Source organism: Rhinichthys klamathensis, unplaced genomic scaffold (genome assembly GCF_029890125.1).
Source record: "Rhinichthys klamathensis goyatoka isolate OS25496 unplaced genomic scaffold, OSU_Roscu_1.1 h1tg000115l_1, whole genome shotgun sequence".
NCBI lineage: Eukaryota > Metazoa > Chordata > Actinopteri > Cypriniformes > Leuciscidae > Rhinichthys > Rhinichthys klamathensis.
In genome coordinates this window covers 480816-502933 of record NW_026606652.1, presented here as the reverse complement: position 1 = coordinate 502933, position 22118 = coordinate 480816, and the positions used below count along the sequence as shown (strand labels likewise).

The window sequence follows — 22118 nt, the reverse complement described above, 5'->3', positions numbered from 1 at the left end:
TTGTAGCTTTAAAGGTATGTAAGTTTTGCCGCTATAGAGGTCGCTTATTCAAAAAACAATAACAAAGGCGTAGCTTGATGACCCGTGAATGAACGTGGAATCATGGGAGAGGTCGTCTTCACCCCCACAGTCGATGGAAAGCAATCCGACATGGACTCAGGCAGAAGTCATGTTCATGGGTGAGCTAATGTTGGCTTATTAAAATTTTATTAACGTTACTGTAGTATGAAGCAGGGCAGGGCCGAGAGCCTGGAACATTTTACGTTGCTGATTTTATTATGCTTCAATGTCGCAGTCATTATTATTAATTATTACTGTGTGTTCGCTCGGTGGCTGGTATGAGATTGCACACTGCGGTAAGCTAGATCGATATAAGAATATAAAAAATAATCAAAACTGGAAGACTTGTGTTGCTAAATGGCATGCAATTAATTTTAAAACATTGTATGGTGGAGAACCACCGCAAATAAATAAATAAATACATTTATTATTTATTATATTATATTTATATAATTTATTTAGCTTACTGGTATCAAAAATAAATAACATAACAGATAAATGATTGCAGTGCAGGACTTTTTGGTATGTTACAAGTGTTTATTTAGTTTTTACAATCTGCATTAATGTATAAATAATTTAAATATTTAGATTATGCTACAAAATTTAAATTGGCCAGTTAACCTGACAAATGTGGCCAAGAGTTGCGTGATTTATTTTTGAGTGTGAATTGTGTTAAGAGGATGATGCAGCTCATTTGGTCTGTACATGTTTGTTAGTTTTTGCCTCATTAAGCTTCATGTGCAAACTCCATATTTCCAATAATCAATATTAGAGAGGATCACTGAGCACTCAACATCATTTCTGTAACATCACAATCTATATAAATATCACACAGCTTTTTAGTCCTTTTGAAAATCTGTCATTTTTATTATTATTATTATTATTACGTTAATATGTTATAACATTATTGTATTACATATATTTTATTACATTATCATGTTGTTCCATGTTATTCATTTTTTCATAGTGCACAATTAATAATGTTCCATACAACGGATAGAATGTCCATGTCTCCAAAGCTTCAAAAAGGTTAGAGTCCAGTTTGTCAAAGCTACTGTATGTATTCAGAAGACTTGGAATATAACACGTAAGTTCTCTTACGAGAGGTTCTCTCGTATTGCGTAAGCTAGCTTACGCTGCGGGAAAGATTCATCTTTGCTGAGATATTGAAGCCAAAAAATTATTTCATAATTTTGTATCCATACACAACGCAGTTCCTCTGCGGCAGACCTAGAGCGGGCTAGCTAGCAGCTCATTGGTTCGCTCAGAGAGAACTGCTTAAGCCTATGGGAGAGCGGGGCTGAACCCGCTTCCAATGAGAGGCGCCCGCGCGCTCATTGCGTCATGACCCGCCAGAATGGGCGTGGCCATGGTGTATATAAGGAGCTCTCCCAGGCTTATATGTTGATTCATTTCATCTTCAGCAAGCTGCACGCTTCTGCTGTTCCTGAAAAAAGCCATCGCCGTCGAAGAAGGCATCCTCTAGCGAGCTCAAGGACCCTGAAGAAGCCGGCCGTCTTCGCCACCTTCAGCCGCCCTGCAAGCTAGGCCATCCGACGATTGTATCCTTTTCTCTATATCTAAAAGAGCCGAGCGTCTTTTTAAAGATGTCTCGTTTTTCCTGCGGCTCTTGCCGCGCTCGTCTCGAGGACGGAGACCGCCATGTCATCTGCGCTCTCTGCTTGGGACTCGAGCATGCAGAACTCGCCCTCGCTGATGGAGGATGCGACTTCTGTGAAAGCCTGCCGTTATCGTCCCTGCGGGCACGACTTCTGGCAGTGAAAACCGCTCCCGCGCCGCCTATTCTCTCGCCGCGTAAAAAGAAACGCCGCTCTCAAAGGCCGCCGGAGCCCCCAGCGGAAACATGCGGGCCGCCGCCGCCGCCTCCCGCTTCCCGCTCTCCCTCCCCGCCCCTGCCGGACATTCAGTTGCCGCCGAGTGGCCGCTCTGTTGTTTCCGATGACGCCGCGGAGGAGAAGGACTCCTGTTCACTGCTCGCTTCTGACAGTGAAGACTGGTCATCTCTCGGATCCGCGAGAGAGTCGACGGGGACCCGCGCCGGGATAGAAGAGGAGCTGATGCGCCTCCTCTCACAGGCCGTCGAACGCCTCGGTCTCGAGTGGTCTCCTCCACCCGAGCAGGCCCCGAACCGAATGGACGGTAGCTTTTTTCATCGGCGCTCGACCCCCGCGTGCACCCGGGCCGCTCCATTCCTGCCTGAACTTCACGCAGAGCTGACAAAATCCTGGAATGCACCGCTCTCGGCTAGAAATCGCTCCGATATATCCGCCTCGCTGCGCTCGGTGGACGGAGCCGCCGAGAAAGGCTATGCAGCCATGCCGCCCGTCGAGGACTTGGTCGCCACGCACCTCTGCCCGCCCTCCGCTAGATGGCGTTCTTCACCCACGCTTCCTTCGAAAGCTTGCAGAGCGACCTCGAGCTTTCATGCTCGCGCTTACGCCGCCGCCGGTCAGGCCGCCGCTGCGCTTCACTCTATGTCTGTCCTCCAAGTGTTACAGAGCGATATTCTCCGTGAATGGGCCGAAGGCGGTAGAAAACCCCCCCCCGCCGTCACGGATTTGAGAAGTGCTACGGATCTCGCCCTTCGCGCCACTAAAGCCGCCGCACAAGCTCTGGGGAAATGCATGGCCAGCCTTTGTGTTGCTGAGAGACACTTATGGCTCACGCTCGCCGACATGGGAGATTCTGAGCGCGCCGCGTTTCTCAACGCGCCCCTCTCCCCGACGGGCCTGTTTGGATCTGCCGTCACGGGAATCGTCGATCGCTTTTCTGAAGTACAGAAAGCTACTCAGGCGATGAACTTGTTTCTACCCCGCCGCGCTAGCTCTTCAGCGGGCCGCTCTCACGAGCCCTCCGCCAGAGCCCCATCACAGCGCCCCCCTCCGCAGACTCAAACAGCTCAGCGCAGTCAGAGCGGCCGCCCTCGCCCTCGCTCTCGCTCTGACAGCCGCCGCAGACCGCCGCCCCCCCGTGGCCCGCGACCTAAGATCACGCTGAAGCCTGATCATCAGAAGTCTGCCTAACAATGTCAAGAAAACGACGGTGCTCTCCCGCTGCGGCCGGACCGCCGTCAAAGCTTCGCCCTCTGCCAGTCCCCGTTATTTCGCCGACTGCTGTAGTGTTGACCGCCACAAACAAGCCGGTGTCCCAGCCCGCTTGCGAGCGACAAAAAGCCGTTTTTACGGCTACCCAGAGAAATCTCAAAAAGAGAAATTTTGCCAGTTGTGTAGAAAATGTGCCCACAATCATGTGTTCACCCATACACACAAGCATAACATATCCCGTGTCTCTATCAGAGCCCCATCACATGAAACGGGCACAGCCCGCTCTAATATCAGAGAACATAAACACGCCCACGAGCTCGTGCACGTGTCCCCTCTCTGCTCGCTCTGTGTCACGGCCCATAGACTCCTCTCTGAGTGCAAATCCCGTTGCCACACACATTCAAAGCGCGCCCACACACTGTGTCCAGCCCGCTATGTGCAGCAATCAGGGCAATACAGCCATTCGGCCACTAGCCGCATGCTCCAAAGCGTGGGAAGCCATTCCAGGCATTTCCCCGTGGGTGTTAAGCATTATAAAGAACGGCTACCTGCTACAGTTTCGCCGCCGCCCGCCTCGTGCGCGCGCGCAGCTCGAATCTTCTGTCAGCCCGCTGGCCGCCGGCACGCTCCGCTCAGAAATTGCGACGCTGTTGCAAAAGGGCGCGATAGAGAGAGTCCCGCCATCTATGACCGAGTCGGGGTTTTACGGCCGTTATTTTCTGGTTCCCAAGAAAGACGGCGGCCTCAGACCGATCTTAGATCTCAGGTCTTTGAACAAAGCGCTCATGAAGAGACCGTTCAAGATGCTCACTACCAGGAAACTCCTCGCGCAGGTGCGCCAGGGGGACTGGTTCATATCTCTAGACCTGAAAGACGCCTATTTTCAGATCCAGATAAATCCCCGTCACAGGCCATTCTTACGTTTCGCCTTCGAGGGTCTTGTTTATCAATACGCCGTTCTCCCGTTCGGCTTATCTCTGGCGCCCCGTACATTCACGAAGTGCATGGATACGGCGCTCGCCCCCCTGCGAAGCCAGGGGCTGCGCATTCTGAATTATCTGGACGACTGGCTGATTTTGGCCCAATCACAGACGGAGCTTCTGTCGCACCGCGCAGTTCTCCTCGACCATTTGGAAACGCTGGGCCTCTCTGTCAACTGGACAAAGAGCTCCCTTCATCCCAGTCAATCGATTTCCTTCCTAGGAATAGATTTGGACTCGGTCACGATGACGGCTCGCCTGTCTACACAGCGCGCGCGCAGTGTTCAGCGTCTAGCCGCCTCGTTCCAGATGGGCACCCGCAGGCCTCTGAAAACTTTTCAGAGGATGCTGGGTTACATGGCCTCAGCCTCCGCTGTACTTCAGTTGGGCCTTCTGCACATGCGCCCGCTTCAGTTCTGGTTGAACAGCCGTGTACCCCACCGCGCGTGGAACACGGGCCGCCAGCTGATCAGGGTTACGCAAACGTGTCTCACGGCGCTGCAGCCATGGACAGTAGCAGAATGGTTTCGTCTAGGCGTCACGATGGGGACCTTTTCCTGCCGAAAAGTCATCTCGACAGATGCATCCAACACGGGTTGGGGTGCAGTCTGCGAGGGCTCACCGGCCTTCGGCCACTGGTCGATTCAGGAAAGCCCATTACACATAAACTGTCTGGAAATGCTGGCGGTCGAGAACGCGCTCTCGCACTTTCTCCCGCGCTTCCAGGGACACCACGTCCTGATCCGTTCGGACAATATGGCCGTGGTCTCCTATCTCAACCGTCAGGGCGGTGTCAGATCCAGAAATCTCTGTCTACTGACGCACCGCATTCTAGTTTGGTCTCAGAGCAGCCTGCTCTCGCTCAGAGCGACGCACGTGCCGGGCCATCTGAACGACGGTCCAGACATACTGTCCAGGAACCTCATCTCCACAGGAGAATGGTCCCTGAACTCACAGACGGTCCAGTTACTGTGGCGACTATTCGGCAGAGCAGAAGTAGACCTCTTCGCGTCAGAAGAGAACGCTCACTGCCCAATATATTTCTCGAAGAGCGAGGACGCGCTAGCCCAGGAATGGCCTCGCCGCCCGCTCTATGCATTCCCTCCGATCGCTCTGTTACCACAGGTAATTCAGAGGATCAGGGACACACGCCACTCGGTGCTCCTCATAGCCCCGCGTTGGGAGAGTCAGAATTGGGTTCCGGAGCTCACGCAGCTGTCACAGACAGCCCCGTGGCCCATCCCAGTCAGAGCAGATCTCCTCTCTCAAGCTCGCGGCACGATCTGGCACCCCCATCCACAGCGCTGGGCGCTACATGCATGGGTGATCAACGACTATTCGTTGATTTGCCAGAGGGAGTAAGAAACACTATCATACAGGCTAGAGCACCTTCCACGAGAAGGCTCTATGCGTCTAAATGGTCTGTGTTCTCAAAATGGTGCACCGACAAACAGCTGGACCCACGGTCGTGCGAGGTGCCGTCTTTGCTTGTTTTCCTTCAAGAGATGCTGGACAAGGGCAGGTCCCCCTCCACTCTCAAGGTTTATGTGGCAGCCGTCGCGGCGTTCGCGGAACCCCGACGCGCTCAGTCATTGGGCAAAGACGAGTTAGTCATCCGCTTCCTCAGGGGAGCTAAGAGGATGAACCCTCCGCGGCCCCCGTCGGTTCCGGTTTGGGATCTTTCTATAGTCCTTGAAGCTATGAAAGCACCCCCGTTCGAACCGCTCGAGTCTGTGGATCTGAAATACCTCTCGCTCAAAACCGTTTTCCTGACGGCTCTGTCCTCAGTTAAACGCGTTGGGGATCTTCACGCGCTCTCATCCAGCGCCGCGTGTCTTGAGTTTGGACCGAATGATTCGATTGTCATTCTCAAACCTAGGCATGGCTATGTCCCGAAGGCGATTGGTACCCCGTTCAGGGCTCAGATTATCTCCCTATCGGCTCTGCCTTCATCCGATAGTGAGCGCGATGCCAATCTCCTTTGTCCGGTGCGGGCTCTGAGATTGTACACTACGCGCGCTGCCGCGTTCAGACGCGCTGAGCAGCTTTTCGTGTCGTTTGGGGGGCGCACCAAGGGTCTGGCCGCCTCAAAACAGACACTGTCTAGATGGATAGTGGACGCTATCGCCTCTGCTTACGCATCTAAATGCCTGCCCTGCCCTCTGGGCATCAGGGCGCACTCCACTAGAGGCATGGCCTCATCGTGGGCATGGTCCTGGGGAATTTCCGTTCATGACATTTGTGTGGCCGCGGGATGGGCCTCCCCGTCCACTTTTGTCAGGTTTTATAACTTGGAAGTTCCCGCCTTGCAGGCAAAATTACTAGCTGTCTGACGAACAGCTCTCTAAGAAGCTGCATTTCTGGAGGTCCCTCACAACCGGTTCGCCCCTTGTGCTCTCCTGTAATGCTTATACACTTCATGTGCCCGCTCTGCTGGCCCCATACATGCTTATGTGTACACTTCATGAGCCCGCTCTGCGGCCTCTTTGTACATTCACTCCACGTTAAAAAATTCCCCCGGTATATCCCTGGGTTTTTTTCATGAGTGGATTCGTAGCGCGCACGGCGTTGGCCAGGTGTTCCCGCAGCGTAAGCTAGCTTACGCAATACGAGAGAACCTCTCGTAAGAGAACGAATCGGTTACCTAACGTAACCTCGGTTCTCTCTAGAAGAGGGAACGAGTATTGCGTTCCCGGCCGTGCTTGCGCTACTAGCGTTTCGCTTCACGCTGAAATAAATCAACATATAAGCCTGGGAGAGCTCCTTATATACACCATGGCCACGCCCATTCTGGCGGGTCATGACGCAATGAGCGCGCGGGCGCCTCTCATTGGAAGCGGGTTCAGCCCCGCTCTCCCATAGGCTTAAGCAGTTCTCTCTGAGCGAACCAATGAGCTGCTAGCTAGCCCGCTCTAGGTCTGCCGCAGAGGAACTGCGTTGTGTATGGATACAAAATTATGAAATAATTTTTTGGCTTCAATATCTCAGCAAAGATGAATCTTTCCCGCAGCGTAAGCTAGCTTACGCAATACTCGTTCCCTCTTCTAGAGAGAACCGAGGTTACGTTAGGTAACCGATTCGTTTCTAATGATAAAATCATCCGCTAAATTGAATGGAGGGAACTGAGACATTATGTCGAAGACTGACAAATGGAGTCCTTATGGAAAGAGCCACAGCCACTGAACTGTGTTACGAGTGTGGAGACGCAGATGCTGGAAAGCTGTGTGTGCCCTTTTGGCAACTGCTCCTGTTAAAGGTGCAATACCTAAGATTTTTGCATTAAAATATCCCAAAATCACAAGGCCAGTGTTATATATTTAGTTAAGGTGATAACTTACAATATTCCAAATGTTTTAAACAATGTCTAAATCGCGAGAAAATTGAGATTTTAACCAAGGAAACGGGGCGTGTGAGCAGGGGTGAGCTGGGAGTCGCCAGTCAATCGCGTCATATCCGCGTTACCCTCGGTTTCCAATCGTACTGCGTGGAGTCCTGGACAAATGCGGAAGTTGTAGTTGTGCGTTAGCGTCTATCAAGCAACAAACGTCAGCTTGTTTCGCGCATTTGTTATAGAATGGAACACAATTATTCTTTAGCGATTGCAGCTGGTTCTGTCAACAAGTGTCATAAACGCAAACGTCAACGAACGGGTCAACCAAATGACCCAAGAAGAATTTGGGACAAGAAGAGGAATAAAACCAGGATCAACATCGGTGTGGCATTTCCTAAATGGAGAGAACTTCGTGAAAAACTCGAACTAGAAAGAGACGCCGATCTTGCATGTGTTTTAATTGACAGGTGAGTAACACCGTGTTCTGTATTCAATTTTCATGTCAGTAAAGGATTCAAAACAATTAGTATTATTGTTAGAATGTCTTGTTGTCTACTGTTGGCTGTAATTTTGTCAAACTGTAGCTGTGGTTAAATACTTTCACGACATGAAAAGATGTGTCAAATGTACATTAAATTTATTTTTTTATTTTTATAAAGTTACCAAAAAGGAGGACCAGCCACGTCAACTCCTTGCAAGAGACCTGGAATGCCTCTTCAAACCCTCTCCACCATAGCTTCGTCCAGTGACTCACCATCAGATAGGTAGGCTTTGGCAAATTTGTTTTATCTAATTCATCATAGTTTATTAATAGAATTACATTGAATAAATTGATTAAATATGCTTTACAGAGACCAGGGTTTTCTGGAGCCTGGAGTTGAACGCCTTTCTTTGGCAGGAAGCGATGAACAGCTATTACATGAAAGGTGACTTTTACATGTGTTACTAATAGTAACTTACTATACCAAGATATTTTGAAAAAAATTATTTTATCATATAGTTGGGCTCCACAAGCCACAAATTGCAGTTTGACACAACCAATAAAGTGTTATGCATATCGCCATTTCAAAGCAATATATATATATATATATATATATATATTTTTTTTTTTTGGGTGTGGTGCAGTTTTTCAAAGATGAGCTTCCATGATGAGTCCACCATTACTGTGAGCGAAGATGCCAATGATCTTCATAACACAGTGTAAGTGTTGACATGCATTGTTACAAAATGCAGTTTGCTCTTTACACATGTTTGTGTAATTCTCTGTATATTGTATTTAGTTATTGTTTTTAGTATTACTTCAACCAGTACTAAACTGATATTATGTATTTTGCAGAATTGAATTTGAACACCAAGATGATACATCCTGGGAAATAGACAGTGAGGAAAGCAATTCTGATGAGGACTATGTTCCCTCTATCTGTCTTAGGTTTGTCTGCAAGAAGCATGTTTTTTGCTGTAAAAATATATAAAACAAAATAATATCAGTTGATGGACCTACTAAAACTGTTAAATTATCAAGGGTTATGGCATCCAGGCCACCTCAAGGACATTAAACGTTGTTTTTCTTTTTGTTAACAAAAAGAAAGTATAGAAAAGATAATATTTTTTTTGCACATGTTATTAATACAATGTTGTAAATATTTATATATATATTTACAGAACGGGTGAAGGAACTAATGAGTTCAGAAAAATCAAGGAGCTTAAAGTGATTGATCTCGAAGAGACCGTTCATCTTACACAAGAAGATGAAGGGATAACCCTACATGAAGATCATGTCCTTAAATCTAATGCTAGCAACAAAGTCATGTGTGAGGAAGACATAATTGGAAAACGGGCATCTATTGTGTATGAAGCACAGTTGAAAGAGTTGGTCAAGCTTCTACAGCTACCAGAGGTTAATTGTAAAGCCTGCCAGGCTTCACCACCTTTTGAACTCCACCTGACTTCAAGGGGAACAGCAAGTATCATCCAATGGGTAATAAAAACATAATTAACAGTTTTTCGGTATATTTAATAGTTGCATGTCACGCAAAACATGTTGTTGTCGTTATAAATAAGATGTATATCATAATCTCAAAATCTCTATTTAGCTTAGTGAACCTACACACACAAGTGTAATATTTTGAATTGGCAGGTGTTCAAGATATATTTTCAATGTTGTAATATTATATTATGTATAACTGAATACACAGTTTCCAATTCCAAAGAAGACTTTAAAAGTATGTTTTAATTGTAATCCATATACATTTTATTCAATACAAGATAAGTCGCTGTTTATATGCATTGCAATCTCTCTTGTGTATTTTATCTTATAGATATGTTCAAATGGCCACAACGTAAGGACTTGGAATTCACAGCCCATATTCAAATTTGGAATGCAGGCAGGGGACTTCATGATGGCCACCAACGTTCTGCTGTCGGGAAATAACTACTACAAAGTGGCACACCTGTTTAATTACATGAACATGGGCTTTGTAGGAAAGAACACTTTTTTAAAAATCCAGGATACTTACTGCTTAGGAGCAATAAAGGACATGTGGGAGGACAACAGATGTGCTGCAATTCAACGTATGAAGAGTAAGGATGGTGTAGTTGTATTAGGTAAGTACTATGCAATACTTACATGTCAATCTAAGTGCTGAAAGGTGTTATGCATAACATTTTTTTTTATATATTATTAAATTTCTATAATTTGTTGACCTCTTGTGTATTTCACAAGTTACGTTACAATTTTAATGTGTTTTTAAGGAATATAAAAAAAAAATCGTATTGACTTTTTCTGCACTACACAGCTGATGGACGAATGGACAGCCCCGGATACTGTGCCCAGTATTGCTCGTACACAGCAATGGAGAATGATTCTAAGGAAATCATCTCAGTGGTCACTATCGATAAAAGGCAGACCAATCGTAATTCTGTAATAATGGAGAAAGAGGCTTTTGTAACCACAATGGACAAGCTTCTTAGTGAAGTGCGGATCTCAGAAATATGTACAGATGCACACACACAAATCGCATCTATTATGAGTAAGTTGGGAGTACTTGCCATGTTATATAAAAGGAAGTTATATAATTGTTTTTCAAAAAAGATGTAATAAAAATGTTTTTTTGTTTTTCATTACAAGATCCAATAACTGGGCGATATAAGGACACTGGAGTTCTGCACTCATGGGACATATGGCATGGAGCAAAGAATCTAGCCAAGATGATTACTGCAGTATGTTTATATCTTTTTTATTTTGTATAAAATACTTTAACCTATATATTTTGCAGACTTGTTATAATAATGTTTATATTACAAAATGTATTCAACCACATCTGTAATATGCATACTTAGGAGGCACAGCAATCTGGACAAAGGATCCTGCTGCACTGGGTCAAGGACATTGTAAATCACTTCTGGTTCTGTTGTAAAAAGGCAGACACGGTACAGCAGTTCATTGTAAGTAATATATCTCCCAGTAGTCATCTCTACATGTGATTAAATACGACGACATTTCCATGTAGCAAACTTGCATGCAAACAAGTACAATGCTTCTATGTGCAGTGAGATTCTGTTTTAGGATAAGATTATATTTGTGTACAGCATTCTCGTTATAAAACACATTACAGTACCGACAATATCTAGCCTTTACTTGTACTTTGAGTGTATGGTCTGATTAAAAGATTTGTATTTTAGAAACTATGGAGCAGTGTGCTTCACCACGTTACAAATGAGCACGAATGGTACCTTGGTCACTGCCTGCACGGTAGCCTGCCTGAAATCCAAGACAAGCAATGGCTGGAGAGTGGTTCCAAAGCTCACAAGGCACTGGAAGCAATAGTTCTAAAAAAGAGGTGGCTCACAAATGTCCACCGATATCTAACTTTCAGGTAACTTATGAAAACACCTTCATGTCTGTTTCAAAATGGAATTAATCACCACCAGTAGTCATCACTATATGATCAATGTTTTGAATACTACTCAAAATTTGAACATATGATAATTTGTTTCTCCAGATCAACTTGTGAGCTGGAATCATTCCACAACCACTTGTTGATGTACGTCAGCAAGCGGTTCAGCTTCTCACCACTGGTCTACGAGGCAAGAACTCTACTTGCAGCCCTTGATTATAACCACCATAAGGATCGTCCACCAATGCTCAACAAAAATGGCCAAAAGATGTAAGATTTAAACATTTTATTTTCCATCTCTCAGAACTTTCAGTGGAACTTGATATATCATCCTTCCAATGTGTCTTATTACCCATATATTTCTTGGTGTTTTATTTTTTCTAAAACAAAATTATTTTTCATTACAGCTTTCGCAAACAGTTCCAGAAGAAAACTGGTAGATGGACTGTATATGCTTTGAAGGTGCCAAAAGACTACAGTTACATTCCTGATTTGCAAGCGGAAATTGTGCGCACAAGACTACAGGCTGATGTGGGTATGCCAAGGCGTAGGGTTCTGAGGCCTGAGGACCCCAGGAGACTAGGCCTCCTTCCAAGTGTCCCACCTCCATCGGTTGACAGCATTCTGGAGGCACATGTCAGTAGAGGCATAGGTATGTACAGGAAAACATCTTATATAAGACACATGTCCTTGGAAATTTAATGCAAATCTCTATATATATTTAAAATATAACTAAGTTATTTATCCTAATTTAGAACAGTGTGTATGATAACTCTCTTATTTATTTACTAGTGATATTGATCTGTACAACGTTATGCTTCATTTATATATTGCTCTTATTAATCGGATTTCACTTCTTTGTTTTTGTTTTTTTTTTTAATAAAAGGAGCAAGCTCTACTCTACCAGGGTCAAGAGACGAGCACTGAGCTAAAACTTCAGAAATCTGAACAAACCCATGTTCAGAAGTTTACCTTCAAATGAGGTTGCCAAACTGTTTTTGTAGTTACATTTTAACCTGAAACTTGATGCATATACCTAAAAAAGTTTGTAACTATGACACCTTAGAGAAGTTATCAAACATGTAAATAAATTGTAAATCATTTCACACTTTTTGATTTATTTTATTTTGTTAAAAATAAATCTTACAAAAATACAAAAACAGTCTTTTTATTTACATTAGCACTCTATAAACCGGTTCTTATGAAGAAGGCAGCATATAATAACATATACTTTATATTTGTTATGCAAACATTTTAAACTGCAGAGTGGCAAAACAATTTTTTACCAAACAGGTAAGACAACATAAAAGTAGAAATTATAATGTAACATTGAATAAATAATTTTAAATAACAACTATAAAGAATAAACAATTCCTTATAAACAAAAATAAAAGTTTATAGGAGACCTTGACTAAGCAGCATGCTTCTACAACACAGCAGCGATGAATCCAGTGTACTGCGCATTTGGGTCAGGGAATTTCTCACGTACTCTGCGCACACAGCAGCTAGGGATGACAACGCGGTTTCCCGCACCAAGTGAACCACATTGCCACAATACACAATTTCTGTAAGCAGCATAGCGGTATTCCCGGTTATCATCCCCAGGTTCCTGTGTGTCATGAATGGCATAAATGTCGTTTCTTAAACGACGTGACAAGCGCAATACCTGCTCATCCAATATGTATAACGACATATGGGGCAAAATGCTTACACATGTGCCCTCTGTCATGCCACAACATTTCTTTTCAATATCAGACGGCATTTCAATGCATCTTGTACAAGAACACCATCGAGGTACATCCTGTAATTGTTGTTCCTCTTGATGATCAGCTGGTTGGAGGGCATCAAAGATGAGGCCTGGTTCTCTATTCATGACTCTAAGCAGGAGACCTTGAGCTTCAGCCAAGTTCATATTTCCTATAAGATTCTGAAATTACACATTACAAAAGTTAATGCCAAACGTTGAAACTATTTTGGAGATTTGAACTGTGTCCATACTCACTTGTGTCATCAACATCCTGTCCTCTTGCAGCCTAGACACCCTCAATCTGTCCTCTTCACACAGTCCAGATGATGCAGTGTTTCCTCTCCCTCTTGCTGCCTGTCTTCCCCCTGTAGACCTACGTCTACTTGCTGCTCTTCCTCTTGTTACACTGCTGAGTTCAACAGCTCCAGTTTTTTCTTCTACTCTGTAAGCTCTTCCCATCCCTTTTGCTCTTCCCATCCCCTTTGCTCTTCCCATCCCTTTTCTTTTTCCTCTGTCCACACCTTTTGTTCTTCCATGTGATGCTTCATGGCAGCTGCTCTGGGGAGGACTCCAGGTCTCATCAGTATTTGACATGGATACTTCCAATGAGGATCTATCTGTGTCTTCCTGCAACATAAATACAAAAATATAAATAATTATACAAACAGATATGACATGACAGCTATCAATACATATGCATAAAAAAACTTTAAAATGTATCTAATGTTTTAACTTTTAGATGGTTATGTGGAATGCATAATCCAAAATCACATAGAAGTTGTAATTCCTCATGCTTAATTTTATATATTACAAATGTAGCATTTGGTAATAGTGTATGTAAGGAAAGTATTATTGCGTTAGGTTTATGTTTAGTTTATTAACATTGTTTATCACGTCTGGTGTTTATGGCCATGTAAATAAATATACGATGTTCTACATAAAGATTAATCAGTCCTTTGGCAAATGATGTATGTTCTAATGTACGTTAAAATGCGCAGCGTTATCACAATTCAACAAATATAGCCTACAGTAACATCTGTGATAACTAATTTACTATTAAACCTTACTTTTCTTGCGGTTATTTCAGTTTAATGAAAAACAAGCATGTCATTAAACGCAACATTTATAGAAATCGAACTTTACCTCATCCATGAAAATAAATTTTCGATTCCCGTCTGACTGATTTATCCACGGTGGAGTTGAAAACAACAGTTCCCATCAATCCGCGCTCCTTCACGTCGTCATCAAGCAAAGCCGTTGTTGTTGTTTTGAATGTAGCTCCCTCTAGCGGCATAAAATCTTAGGTATTGTACCTTTAAGTCGTAATATACTCAGCGCACCACGTAAGCCCAAATGATAGTCCTCCATGCCAATGGGATGGAAGGTTACATGGCGTACCATGGAGAAGGTCGTAGCTGCTGTTCTTAATATTTTAGTTCATGAGAAGAGTGCTTCGGCTCTCTTCCTATTTTTCCTTACAGCCATGACTAGTTGTTAACACTGAGGAAGTGAACCTAGTCCAGGTGGAGAGGGACACTACGGTGGCTACATCCTACCCATGGGGAGGAAATTGTTGAAATACACATATGGACTGGCCATAGGGGCAGTGCTACATATGGAAGATCTCTGCGGTAGGTCCTGGCTAGACAGGGATGGAACTACTACAGATGCTAAGACAGGGCAGAACAGAATCTGCCCAGGGAAAGACACAGGTTTACCAAACCTAAGGGAAATTGTACTGTGGAAGAATACACATATGGGATTACCAAGGGGGTATCATATGGGGAATCAAGCCCAGTACAAGGGCTGACCAACCAGACATGCATCTCAAGTACTGGGCCTGGCTTTGGACGCCTCAGAAATTTTAGAAGCAGTCAGACTGCTGAAGTATGCTCAGAGGAAACTCAATCCAGGGTTTGCCAATTAGGGAACTCACCTGCAGAGCAAGGAAGCCACAGAGCCACCCTTCTTACACATTAACTGTTTGTACCCAACACACGGGAAGAAACCGGCTCCACCCGGAGACTGTAGAATCTCGCAAAGGTATAAAGTGTCGCCCAGCCCGCAGCTCTGCAGATGTCTGCCAAAAAGGTGCTGTGTGCCAACGCCCAGGAGGAGGTAACACTCTGAGGGGACAACGGCACACCTTGGGATTGGAATGACAATGCGATGGCATCCACCATCCAGTAGCCCAACCTCAGTTTGGAGACAGCCTTTTCCTTCTGCTGATCTCCAATGCAGACAGAGAGCTGCTCAGAGCTTCTGAAACTCTGCGTGCTGTCCATGTAAATATGCAGGGCGTGAATGGGACACAGCGACACAAGGGCTGGGTCTGCCTTCTCTGGGGGCAGTGCTTGCAAGTACACCACCTGCTCCCGAAAGGGAATCTTGGGAAAGGTGGAATCTTTGGGCACGTATACCGGACAGTGGTCTCAAAATCAGGGCCTGCACAGTGACTTTTGTCAGCCGGAGGGCGAGGTCAGCCGCCATGCGCAGTTCCTGCATTCCTGCTGGGGACCAGGCAATCATGGCGTCAACTCTGAATCTGACTCGCTAGGTTCCCCGTGAGAAGGGCCCGGCCCAGCTCAACAGCACACGACACGCTAGAGGAGTGGGATGTCCGTTGGGACCTGCCCTGCGGAAACGCTCCCACTGGAATCCTCAGGTCTCTCAGAGTGTTAATCATTTTTGTGACTCTGCTTTGTGTAACATCAGAGGGGACTCTAGCCTTCAAAAGGAAGGAGAGTCGCGACCACAGACAGCACGAACACCGTCTCAGCATGCTCTCGGCTCAGGCATGTGAGACAGAAATTGTGTCCGTCAGATGAAAACAGTAGAAACGACCGCATCCAGAAACACAAGGACGGAAAGTCATCTTTAAAAAGACGCTTGCCGTCCGTTTTGGGGAACTGCTCTTTTAAACTGAAGCTCCAGGGGGGAATCACTGCACTTATCTGAGCACTGTGTTCACTGGCAAAATACCGCTTAGATCTTCCAGTCAAGAGAGATCCTTTCTGAAACTCTTTTAAGCTCTTTTAGGAGGTGATTGCTGTATGAAACCACTCAGCTCTGAAGCAAAAAAACTGAATGAGTGGATGAATGCTGCCTCAGTTCTCACCATCTCCGGAAAGCAAAGCCAATGTTGATTCTCGCTATATTACAAGCTCTGTCACATTCTTTTTTTTTTTTTTTTGCCAGCAGACTCTCCTCTGTTCGGCATTTTTTTAAACGGGTGATTCCACGGAGATTTGATATTTAGTATGCTCCATATATTTAGTCAACCCTTCTCTCTCAACTAATCTTTACCACTCCCACACCATTCACGTATCAAAGTAGCCGGAGCAACTTTCCTCTATTTATGTATATAATGAGACACGCACAGGCGAGTGATGTATACGCGATTTCCTGTGAAAACCATCCCAACAGGTCTAAAATATAAACACTTACAATAGGCTTACCATAGTGAATAAGGGTAAGTCAAAAACATGTTTTGGAAGAAGGATTGATGATGTATTAACTCATTTAAATAAAATAAACCTTCAATGGAAATGTTCATACTTATTATTATTATTATTTTACATGTTTAGGATCCTGGCCACTACACTCTGAAGAATGGCGTATTCACAGTGATGCCATAGAAGAACAATTTTGGGTCCTTAGTGTGAAGAGCATTTTAAAAAATCTGAAGACACTTTTATCACTATAAATAACCTTTTGTCAAATGGGAAGATTCCATGGATATTAAAGATTCTTCACCAAACCATTGATGCCAATAAATAGCTTTTATTTTTAAGAGTGTATGGTAAAGATCTGCATAAATATTTTTCAAATTCCTCCTTTTGTGTTCACTGGAAAACAACAGCAGACAGAATTGGAAGGACATGAGGATAAGCAAATAACATTTCTTCACAAATCTTCACGTTTGTGTGAAATATCCATTCAACAGCATAAATATTGTAATGTTGCACTATATATTTTTTCTATTTCAGTACACCTTAATCAGAGCTGGAGAGACGAAACAGTGGCTTTGAGGCTGTGAATGCCACTGCTCTGGCCTGCTTTGATAGTAACTCACTAACCAGTGAGAAGAAACATGGCAGAGTCTCCAAAGCACCAAGAGGGAAAAAAGAGCCCCTGACCTCCGCCACCCCTCCATACACATTGTCACATTTTGATTAATCGCCGCTTGCCATCATTTATAGATGAGTCGGTTTACATTAAGATTCAAGTTCCCCCCGGTGCGCAGAGGGTCTCACCTTGGTTCAGGTAGCTGGCTGCGCAGCGGCCTGGGGGAAAGGCTTTCGGCCAGCTGGAGGAAATCTACTGTCCTAGATCCTGGGATAGTGCCACCACACCTGCTGCGATTCACCTCCTGTCCTTGGGTTTGTGAACCCACAGGCCATATCAACTTTAGCCACAATAATAAAAAAAAATGGTAATGTACTGTAATTCATGGTAAATTGTTCAGTGTTTTATGATGAGCATCACCAAATGTAAAAGTTCACAGTTCACTAACAGTGCATAATTCACAAAGGCGCAGCAGACCCTCGCAAAGGTCTTATGAGTTAATTATAGTCTGTGCGGCAAATGGATGATGAGTTACCACAGCTTACAACATATTCCGTGGATGTTGCTGGCTGCTTAACTGTTTTTTGGAGTCACAATGGCTGTCACAATTTTTTGACAGAAAATGAACCATTTTGATAAATGAGGAGTCAATTAAATGTAATTAGTTATAATTAGACAATGCTCACAATTATGTTGCATGCAATTTTCCAGTAATGGACGACTAGGCCAGTTTGTAAAAAAAAAAAAGAAAACCTTTTTGCTCAAGAAGTTTTCCCCTTTAATTATTGGCATTCCAAGTGCAACTTTCAGCACTGCTCAGAAAAAAAACCAGCTCTGCTGTTTGTAGTGATACACTCAAGCTGGATTGATCTTACTTCAATGTTTCACTCCATGTGGCAAAGCCTCCAATAATGATTACACTTTGATTTGATGTCCAGATAAAATTAGCTGAGGGCTGCACTGCAGAACATCTGTTTTGACAACGCCTCTTGTCAATAAGATATGCGAGAAAAAGAATAAAGGTTGGAAATCATAAAATAAGAATAAAGATTTTCTCTATTGATGACTCAAAAACAGTTTGTCAAAGGTGTTGACCACGCCAAAGGCCTGCACATGAAAAGATTTGCGACATGTTTACTATGTAATCAGTTACAGAATCTGTTCTCTTCTTGAATGTAAATTAGAACCAGTGTTTGCAGTACAAACCTTGAACATAATAGAACATTAATATACAAGTGTGGTGTGGAAACTAAAAAGAAAAGAAAACTTAAATGAAATAAAAAAACAAATAAAAAAATGTCTAAACCAAAAGGTGGTCTATAGCATCTGGAGAAAGCTATCTGTTAGCATTTCCATTTATCTTAATTGCTCATATGACTGAAATGGCAACGTAGCTAACTAGGAAAAATACATGTGAAAAAGAAAGGACACCCTATTGAATTATATGGTTTTACGTATCAGGACATAAAAAAAAAACATGTGGTCCTGGGCAGGTCTTAAAATTAGGTAATTCCACCTCAGATGAACAAAAACACTTGACATATTACACTGTGTCATTATTTATTTAGCAAAAACTAGGCCAAAATAGAGAAGCCATGGGTGACAAACTTAGTATCCTTACTGCTTCCATTAAGAGGGTAAGTAGCAGTCATGCCCTGTTAAACAAATGCCTTTGATTAATTAATCATCAACAAGCGTGACCAGAAGTTTTGGCAGTTTGCTGGTCTGGAGCATTCAGGTGTGTGTTAACAATGCCAGGGAGAAAAGATATCAGCAATGATCTTAGAGAAGCAATTGTTGCTGCCATTAATCTAGGAAGGGTTATACGGCCATTTCCAAACAATTTGAAGTCCATCATTCTACAGTGAGGAAGATTATTCACAAGTGGAAAACATTCAAGGCAGTTGCCAATCTTCCCAGGAGTGGATGTCCCAGCAAATTCACCCCAAGGTCAGACCGTGCAATGCTCAGAGAAACTGAAAAAAAAAAAAAAAAAAAAAACAAGAGCTACATCTCAGACTTTGCAGGCCTCAGTTAACATGTTAAATGTTAAAGTTCTTGACAGTACAATTAGAAAAAGACGGGACGAGTATGGCATGTTTGGAAGGGTTGCCAGGAGAAAGCTTCTTCTCTCTAGAAAAAGAACATGGCAGCACGGCTTAGGTTTTCAAAGTTGCATATGAACAAACCACACAACTTCTGGAACAATGTCCTTTGGACAGATGAGACCAAAGTGGAGATGTTTGGCCATAATGCACAGCGCCACATTTGGCAAAAACCAAACACAGCATATTAGCACAAACACCTCAACTGTCTGGCACGGTGGTGTAGGGGTGATGATTTGGGCTTGTTTTGCAGCCACAGGACCTGGGCACCTTGCAGTCTTTGAGTCGACCATGAACTCCTCTGCATACCAAAGTATTCTAGATTCAAATGTGAGGCCATTTGTCCGACAGATAAAGCTGAAATTGGGTCATGCAACAGGACAATGATCTCAAGAACACCAGCAAATCTACAGCAGAATGGCTGAAAACGAAAAGAATCAAGGTGTTGCACTGACCCAATCAAAGTACAGGCCTCAACCCGACTGAAATGTTGCGGCGGGATCTTCAGAGAGCTGTGCATAAACAGATGCCCACAAACCTCAATGAACTGAAGCAACGTTGTAAAGAAGAGCGGGCCAAAATTCCTCCAGAACGATGTGAAAGAGTGAAATAAGTTATTGCTGCTAAAAGTGTCTCAACAAGCAGTGTACTTAGTTTGTCACACATAGCTTCTCCATTTTGGTGTTTAAATAAATAATGACACCGTGTTATATGTGTCATGTGTTTGTTTTCATTTTTCACATGTGTTCCTCAGTCTTGTTTCCCGCCACCAATCTGTAACCATGGACACTGATCACCTTCCTCACAGCTGCCTGTCATTTGTGTTAATCATCATTGTGTATTTAAGTTCCTGCCAGTCTTCAGTTCAGTGTTCGGTATTGTTTGTGTTTGACACGCTGTTACACCCGTTTGCCTGTCTTGAGAATTAAACTCGCTTTGGATTTATTCCTTCTTCTGTCCTTCCTGAACCACCCCGTGACAGAATACCGAACCCCAAAAATGGATAATTTGGACTTTATCCTGCTCGCAGAGAAGAGCCAGAACTTTTTGACTTTCACAAGAGACTTTTGTGTTCTTGCAGTCACCAGCCCCCTCGACGACGAAACCCTGAAAAATCTGTTCTGGATCGGGGCCAACTTCCATCAGCGCATCGATCTCCCAGACGATCTCTCCGGAGAACTCGTGCGTGCCCCCCGCAGACGGAGAGCTACCACCCGCCGCGACGCACCAGCCAGAGCCCGAGATTAAGAGGACAGAGCTGACCCTCGCCCCGGAGGAGGAGCTCCAACAGGAGTCTGACCAGGGGTGTGAGCCCACGACATCTGAGGACGAGGGCACGCAATCCACGGATTATGAGGACTGGCTGAAGGACTCTTCTGAGGAGACACCGGTTCCCACCCTATCCCACCCGTCATCTGCACCATCATCCTCAGACCCTTCCAGTGACTGTGTCTACCCTGTCGTCAACCTGTCAGATTCCACTGCTCCACTACACTCAGCCAGTTCTCCAGCCCCGACGCTGCTAGATGTTCGCTGCCCTACATCGTCTCTGGGGAGGCCCCCTGACTTTGAGATGCAGGTCAGCCCACCATCCGCAGCACCCAGGCATGAGGATCTCGTGGCTCCGCCTCCAGCCTCAGTCCTCTGCACTCCTTCTCGGCCTGTCGACCTGCCGGCTCTGTCTTGGCTCCTCCCACCTACGCCTCCACCAGAGACCCTCGAACCATCGGCTGCAGCGGGTTCCCTCGTCCTGCCGGCTCGCCCTTGGTCAGTCGTCACTCTGCCTTCGCCACGGACTTACGGTCCGTCCGCTACGCTCCGTCCCTCCACCCCTTCTGCTACAGCGGGCTCCTCCTTCCCCTCGGCGTCACCTCTGTCCTCCGTCACTCCACCTCCGCCTCTGCTCTCGGGTACTCTGGCTCCACCTCCTGTACTCGTCGCCGCGATGTCGCCTGGGTCTCCAAGACCAGCGTCATCGTTGGAGTCCACCGGCTCTCCGGCTGCGCCGATGGATCCTGCCACCATGTCTCCGTCGGTCATCCCCCAGCTACCATCAGCCTCTTCTCCACCTGGTCTCTTCCATCCGTCTACTCTGCCGTGGGCTGTCGGTACTGGACGGCTCTGGGTCTGCGCCACCAGGCCATCTACATCTGTGCCGTCAGGGAATCGTCGTCGGCACCTCACCATCCTGCCTCTCTTCTGCACTTCGTCTTCGTCTCGTCCACCACCTGAACCTCCTCCGATTCCCCCCCTCCGTCATTTCGTTACGGCGCCAGGACGCGCCTTGCCGGAGGGGGGCGTTGTCACCATTAGGCTTCTTTTTGACTTTCAGTTTGTTTTCATTTTTCACATGTGTTCCTCAGTCTTGTTTCCCGCCACCAATCTGTAACCATGGACACTGATCACCTTCCTCACAGCTGCCTGTCATTTGTGTTAATCATCATTGTGTATTTAAGTTCCTGCCAGTCTTCAGTTCAGTGTTCGGTATTGTTTGTGTTTGACACGCTGTTACACCCGTTTGCCTGTCTTGAGAATTAAACTCGCTTTGGATTTATTCCTTCTTCTGTCCTTCCTGAACCACCCCGTGACAGTGTTGTTGTTCAGCTGATGTATTTACCTAATTTTAAGACCTGCTAATGACCAGATGATTTTTTATTATATCCTGATACGCAAAACCATAAAATTAAAACGGTGTACTGTCTTTTTTCACATATACAGTCACCTTGCAATCATATATAGATGATATACAGTACATATTAAGATTAATCATAATATGCAGCGGAGGCAAGATGGCGCCGTTGTGTTTGGCAAGCCGTCTGTCGCTCTTCCTATTGTGGATTATTTTTAGTATTTTCTGCGTCTCTGA

The 22118-nt window shown here is 44.9% G+C and overlaps 1 protein-coding gene across 1 annotated transcript; it reads left to right on the top strand.

The window, feature by feature from the left end:
- Positions 1–8291: 8291 nt before the first annotated feature.
- On the top strand, positions 8292–21641 carry LOC130088217 (uncharacterized). The gene is made up of 14 exons (XM_056254881.1): positions 8292–8362; positions 8562–8636; positions 8773–8865; positions 9099–9414; positions 9755–10040; positions 10232–10465; positions 10564–10655; positions 10776–10880; positions 11118–11311; positions 11438–11602; positions 11740–11984; positions 15795–15878; positions 20452–21507; positions 21616–21641. The coding sequence occupies exons 2-14, from the start codon at positions 8572–8574 to the stop codon at positions 21639–21641; spliced, it is 2961 nt and encodes a 986-aa protein (XP_056110856.1). The 5' UTR covers positions 8292–8362; positions 8562–8571.
- The last annotated feature ends 477 nt before the right edge of the window (positions 21642–22118 follow it).